Source organism: Saccostrea cucullata, unplaced genomic scaffold, assembly GCF_032062105.1.
Source record: "Saccostrea cucullata isolate Sc308-1 unplaced genomic scaffold, CSIRO_AGI_Scuc_v1 ctg16623, whole genome shotgun sequence".
Classification (NCBI taxonomy): Eukaryota; Metazoa; Mollusca; class Bivalvia; order Ostreida; family Ostreidae; genus Saccostrea; species Saccostrea cuccullata.
Genome location: NW_026923433.1, coordinates 13,414 through 20,707, shown reverse-complemented (window position 1 = coordinate 20,707; position 7,294 = coordinate 13,414). Strand labels below are relative to the sequence as shown.

Genomic DNA, 7,294 nt, shown 5'->3' with positions numbered 1-7,294 from the left:
TTAAACTGAAATAACCATGTGTCTTTTTTTATACATAACACGTGAATCTTTTACTTGAACCAATGTTCTGATTTTGAGATAAATGCTTTTTGCTTAGTAATATGAAATGTATGTATCCTTACATAAGCATACATTACAAATTAACTATAACAAAATACACTTATAAATGTGTGACCCTTTTCCAAGAATGATAAATCTGCTATGGGACTGCTATAGAAAGCATACCAAGCAGTCCCATCTGTCCCTGGGACTGCTTTGTTCGCTCATGTGTGAAAAAGGTTTTGAGTGACATGATAGTTCCGCCCCCTTGTGTATTCTGAATTTGCAGGCCCCCTGTTATTTTGTTTACATGCAACAGAGAAGAGTTTCAACTAAAGAAAACAGCAAGGATTTCTTATATTCTTTTATTAAGTAAATACTTCATGTATTATAGTTGATAGATATTTTCAGGGACTGTATATTTACACAAATGTATTTTAGAATAATAATAAAAAATAAAGTAGTTAAACAAGGAGGTCAGAAGATTTTTATCCCTAAAAACACTACAGGTTCATAAGAAAAAATATCTACATGTAGGCATGCATACATGTATTTTATAATTTTATGTAAAATTAAATACTCAAAATTTGATATGGTCCTATTTGTTAAAATAATAACATTTAGATATGAGATTTTTTATTTGAAAAAGACTTGATAAAGACACACATTTTACAAGTACCACGCTAAAAAAGAGTAGTTCATGCTATCCTTAAATAAAACCTAACAATTTGTTTTAAGAATATGAAATAAAATTATGCCACCATTCTTACGAAACATAAAAATCTGAACAATTATTTGGGAATTTATAACGAATTAGTTTTCAATTTATAAACAAATTATAAAACGTTTTAGATATTCCAAAAATAAATAATTGAAAATACCGGGAATTGTGAATTATTTCTTTTTTGTTTTGCTTGTTTGACCTGGCCGATAATGTGTGTGAAATTTTTGTGTTTTGAGACCCCCCCCCCCTCTACATATCATATGTGTATAATTATTTGTTGTAAACATTATTTGTACATGATTTCTCTTACAGCAATTATTTTTGAACTGTTAACATTACCAAGTGTGCTATAAAACGATGTTTGGTACCTCCTATAATTTCATGTTTGGTAAATTCTACACTTTCATGTTTGGTAAATGACCAAGTTTACCACGGAGGAAATATGGACTGATACGTAAAATTGTGGACTCTTATGATTGAAACAGTATTTATTATGAATGTTTATTTCATTTAATTAACAGTACATTGTATAATTTGATTGTAATTTACCGTTTAAGCGAGCGTCTATCGATCACGTTGTTTTCCTTTTTTGGTCATGGCAATTCGGAAGATTCTAATTTACAATGGGGGCTTAGGTTATTGTACTTCGTCCTCGAACGTCATTATTTTATTACTGTTAATTGTTACGCAACAAGTATTCTACATTTTTATGCAACTTACCTTTATTGTTTATTACTATGTATTTGTTTTACGATTCGGCGTCACATTGTTCGTATTTTTCATAGTTTGTCCCACTTCGGCGATGTTGTTAGTATCGTCTGCCATTTTGGTCTATACTTTCATTTTGACTAGGTAAAGCGCACTGCGCATGTCCGGTAGTTTACCCTATATAAGCGTCGCCACGGACGCTGAGGTTTCAGTTTGACTCTGCAGAACGTCTGCTCAACCACGTTCATAGAGATTATACATAAATACTGACATAACTAACGGTTGGGGAGTTTATACTATAGATTATATTGACCAAATAGATTTATTAAGGAATTCAACAGTCTCTACAAAGTTTTACTATCGTTTACAACAAACAGCATTATTTTACCAAATCATATTAACGTTACCAAATCATAATAACGTTACCAAATCATAATAGCCTGACCAAATCATAATTATGTGACGTCCTGTCTGACCAATTGTATTACATCACCACTGTTTATTTGGTTTTCCAGTCATCTGTATTACAGTTACTCCTTTATGAATTATTGTTGAAACTTTAATAATCTTATGTTGTGCTCTTGTTTGCCACTGTAATGCAATATTTTACTGACCGACACAGGGATTTACTTACCAAATCAACAGGGATAACCAAGTAACAAACTACCAGGAAATACCATATATATTGGTTACAATGATATATATCTCCTTCATTGGAGATTTGATCAATTACATAAGCCTCATACCTCGTGCACGTTACAATGTGTATAAACAAAATGGTAAGAAAACCTGCGGTCTCAATCGCCTTAGGGCAGAAAATCAATCATAGATATTATTTGGGTACATGTATCGGTGTTTCACATCACTGAACATGCTGCTCAACAATGATCTTAATTTCAATCTATGTAATGCAAAAATATTGATAAATGAAATGTGTATGAATTTCTTTAGGATTAATTAATTTTGAACATAATCTGAGAGTTAATTTCTCGTGATTTATAGATTGTACATGTACACTCATATACTTACAAATAAAACACTTAAACTGGGTATTATAATAGCTAGAGAGACTAACAATAATTTAAGGGGGCCGACTATAGTTTTATTGTGTGAAAACTACAATAGCAAAACTCTTCATTTTTATACCATATATAACTTACATTAACTTCAGTGTACTTGCAAAGTTTGGGAGAAATCTACCGTCCAGGTATTTTTGAGGAACCGTCTCAAAGGTACATTTACTATAGGATTATATAGGAAAATGCAATTTTTTTGCACTTTAAAGCAAATTATACAAATACTTAATAACTATATAGACATTTTGTTCAAACTATAATATTTGATGAGTAATACTATATTATACAATATATGTAAGAAACACAAAATTACTTGCAGGACACATTTTCGACAAATTCAAGTGATTCAGACAGCGATGGTAGTAGCAAAGGAACAGGCATTAATTCCACTGATACAACGGCACCAGAAAAGAAAGAAAAAACAAAGTCCCTCTGAGGAGGTAATGATGAAAGTTGTTTCTGTACTATCATCTATTGAAGAAGCAAGGAAAGACAGAAGAAGCAAAAATGAAGCGGATGATGAAGATTTTTTATATTTTTATATAAGCTATTTATATTAAGAACTGAAAACTATCAAAGATCCTAGGTCAAAGGGAATTTTAAAGTTAAAAATTCAGCAGTTGCTTTATGAGACCTCTACATTGCATATGCCGACGAATACTCGGTCAACAACCTCAGACAATCCATTGACACAGATGAGTGGTTTCATGTCTACTCAGTTTGACCAGAATTGACATTAATGTGAAAAATAAGTTGTAAGAGCTACTAGAAGATAAGTTTTTTTTCATTTTACATAATTCTATTTTTGTACAATCTAGGTTGATTACTTTTAATTTTCATTTTTATGTACAATTTTGTGAAATACTTAGGAAATATTTTTTAAATCTTACCTTCAAATACGTATCTTTGAGAATAGCGCAGATTTCTTTACATGTATCAGGGATTGTTTTATAAGGTCTGGTGGGGTATTATATACAGGTATTCCAATGATTGAAAACTCTCCCCTAATAATGGAATATAAATTCATTTTTAATTTGCTTCTTAAATAATTCGTATAAATGTAAATCATTAGTTCTCTTTATTAGCTCTTTTGAGGCAAAGGCTCAAAGAGCTTATGCTATGGCTCTTGACTTGAAAAAATGTACCTTATTAGCTCTTCTGAGCCAAAAGCTCAAAGAGCTAATGTCATGGCTATTTGTGCGGTGTGCGTAAACTTTTTAGAAAATGGGCCATAACTCAAGAACCCCTTGGCCAATCAGTGTCAAATTTGCTACGAGGTATTCTTGGCCCATGGGCTACCATTTATACTAAGATAAGGGTTCAGACCCCTAAACAAGGGGATATAATCAGGAAAACAAAACCAAAAGTACTGGATTGGGTTGCTCAAAACTCTGGTTGAGGTTAACCGCTGGTTAAATCTCTTATCCAGCGGTAAACTTTTAACCAATGGTTAAATTATGTAGCTCAAAATTTATCCACTGGTTAACTTTGCTATCCAGTGGTTAAATATTGGCTAAAGTTAGCCATTCCACAGAGGTGGGTTAAGTCTCTTAACCAGTGGATAAACATGGCTGCTAGATTGTTGCTCGATGTTAATTTTGGCAGACGACAGAGGAAACAGAGAGTTTTTAGACATTTTCATCATGATTTTGATGCATCTGAGTATAAACAAAGGTACAGGTTTTCACGCGAATCAGTCCAGTACATAACAGACTTGATTGAACCAGAGTTATGTCGCCCAACCATGAGATCATACTCCCTATCAGCCCTCAGTCAGGTAGAAATGGCTCTGCGTTATTATGCTACAGGGGATAATATGGAAACCATAGGAGATACACTTGGTTTTCATAAATCAAGTGTATCCAGAAGTGTCCGAGATGTATCACAGGCGCTAGTGAACATATCATCACAGTTTATTAAGTGGTCATCCCCAAATGAGAAGGTGTTAATTAAGAAAGGCTTTTATTCAATTGCTGGATTTCCTGCTGTAGTTGGTGCTGTGGACGGCACACATGTGAGAATTATTGCTCCATCTGACCATGAACCTGCTTATGTCAACCGTAAGGGGTATCACTCGATCAACACCCAGGCTATATGCAATCATGAAGGCAAGTATTCTTTAAAGAAAAACAAATAGTCCTTTGAATGTTGAAGTAGATCACAAATATCAATATTGCCCAAAGAGTGCATACCAAAGGATGTTTCAATTAATTTTATAAGTTAAAGTTTGTACTCAACTACATTCGGATTTCCGTGGTTTTCATATCAAGTTGTTAATTTGAGTGAGGGGTCCGATTAATATTTTTTTCTTTCCCTTTAATTTATGCCTTACATTTTGAAAATAAAATCTCCTACAGGCAAATTCACTAACACTGTTGCCAAATGGCCTGGCTCCAATCACGATTCATTCATATTCCGAGAATCTAATATCGGGGCCTACCTTGAAGCACATCATAGGGGCTTGGATATTGACGGTGTTTTACTTGGAGACAGTGGATATGCTTGTAGCAGATATCTTGTGACTCCTTTTCTACGTCCAACATCAGAGTAAGAACACATTTTCAAAATACTTATAACACATTTTACATGGTTTACAGTTTCCACCCATCATGATAATGATGCTTACAAACGTTTGAGCAATTAAAAATACCTTCCCATACTAGAAAGTTCTGAAAAGGGTACATAATAGATTTTTTAGGATAAAAATTATAAAAACACAATAAAGTTCTCATTATTATTTTAGAGCTAGTAAATTTATCAAATAAATGAATTTAAGAATATTTGGTAAGAATATATGTCTAAGGATAGATATATATTCAAATGAATGATGAAAAGTTTTAACCTAAGACATGAAACAATTATTAAATTTAAGGCCACAAAAGTCTGAATCCATGTAAAATTGAACTTAATACTTGGGTATATTTTTCTATCATTTAAAAATACTTTTATAATCATTAAATGATATACCTTAATTTTTTTTTACTTGAAATGCTTTTGTGTAACAAATAATATCATATAGAGGGGGGGGGGGGGGGGGCAAAAATTAAATGTAAATGTTAATTAGTTACACATTCTCTATTCCAATTCAAGGGCTCAGATGCGATATAATAATTCCCATGCACAAACTAGAACAGTCATTGAGCGAAGTTTTGGATGGCTTAAAAGGCGCTTCTTGGCTTTGCATGGAGAAATCAAGGTAATTTTAAATAATTTACAAATTCATATGTAGACTTTTAAAATAAATTTGCAATTCATAAATACAATGTTTTTTTTACATTTTTGTGATTCAATGTAAGAAGAAATATGCAGTGTTAATTGAGTCATATTATAAAAGATGTTTCTGAAACTCCTCACATTATTAAAGTATATAATTTTGAACTTTTCAATTTAGTGTAAACCAGAACGTGCAGCAAAAATAATTGTGGCGTGCGCTGTTTTACACAATATAGCTCAGGACAGGAGAGAGACAATCAATGATGCTGGCTGTGATGACACTCAGGACCAAAGAGATGAGGCTTACGTCTTAGATGAAGTAGCTCCAGCCCATGAATAACAACATCAGACAATTCATTGTCAATAACTACTTTTAATTTACATTTCATTTTCAGTTTGCATAGATGATGTTTCTAATTTAAGTTTCTGAATCTCCAATGCAACCTTTTCCTTCTGTAGTATGATCAGCTCTGTTTCTTCTCGAATTCTTCGCAAATCTTCTTTCAGAACTAGTCTTTGCAGCTCAGCAACACTTTCTTCATTTTTCCTCTTTCTTCCTTTCTCTGCACAAATTTTTAAAAGAAAAGTTTCAGTGTTCTGGGGTATAAATATCTTTTTCATATTTTGAATTCTAGGATTTTTAATTATGAATGCTCTCTCTCTCTCTCTCTCTCTCTCTCTCTCTCTGTGTGTGTGTGTGTGTGTGAATGTGTGTGTTTGAAAATTGCAAGGATTATTGATTACATGTGTTAAATATTTAAGCATATTAAAATTACCTTTTTCATCTTTTTTCTTAATCTTAGCCCCAGATTCTGTTATCATCAGGTCATATGTGACACTTGTGTTCCTGGTAAACATTATGTGTTTTAAAGTTAAAAAAAATAGAGCTAAAACTTCTTTAATACAATACATGTAAGCATAAATGGATAGCCATTGTACACATTAGTTTACAGTTTTTAAACAATAATTTTGCAAATGTTTGTTAACTTGGGTTATGTCTATTAATTCTGGCAAAATTTATACATTCAAAAGTTACATGATACATGTATAAATGATGCTATGTAAAATGAATTATATCTACTATGTTTTTTATAAATCAAATGAAAGCTTATACCTGTCAAATTATCAGGGAGTTCTACAATTGTCTGTGTTGCTTCCTCTGTAAAAAATTTAGAGGTGTACTGTAAAGGTTAATATTATTATTATCATATGGTACAGAATATTTTTTTTCCATTCAAAGTCAATGAATTTATTTCATCTTATAATTCATATTAATGCAGTAACTAATCATTATTTAAAATGCATACTCTCCAAGTTGTTTGCTGCAGTTACTAGGGCTTCATCTCCAACATGATCTGTAAAGTAATTTAAATCATTTTTATTGACATGCACCTGTGGATATATGGACCAACATTTATATATGTGTAATTTATTTATTCGTGCATCATAATTATTAATAATTAATTTATCAATTGATACAATAAAAGAAATAACATAATTTTTAATATTGTTCAGTTCAGTTCAAATTTCTTTT

General features: G+C 31.9%; 1 protein-coding gene across 1 annotated transcript; it reads left to right on the top strand.

Moving 5' to 3' along the window:
* Positions 1 to 4,332: 4,332 nt before the first annotated feature.
* On the top strand, positions 4,333 to 6,100 carry LOC134264014 (putative nuclease HARBI1). The gene is made up of 4 exons (XM_062746313.1): positions 4,333 to 4,655; positions 4,905 to 5,094; positions 5,638 to 5,743; positions 5,939 to 6,100. The coding sequence occupies exons 1-4, from the start codon at positions 4,364 to 4,366 to the stop codon at positions 6,098 to 6,100; spliced, it is 750 nt and encodes a 249-aa protein (XP_062602297.1). The 5' UTR covers positions 4,333 to 4,363.
* The last annotated feature ends 1,194 nt before the right edge of the window (positions 6,101 to 7,294 follow it).

Coding starts and splice junctions, on each gene's coding strand:
- LOC134264014 (XM_062746313.1), top strand. CDS start 4,364: ATGGAAACCATAGGAGATACACTTGGTTTTCATAAATCAAGTGTATCC. Junction 4,656..4,904: donor GGCTATATGCAATCATGAAG/GCAAGTATTCTT, acceptor AATCTCCTACAG/GCAAATTCACTAACACTGTT. Junction 5,744..5,938: donor CTTTGCATGGAGAAATCAAG/GTAATTTTAAAT, acceptor TTTTCAATTTAG/TGTAAACCAGAACGTGCAGC.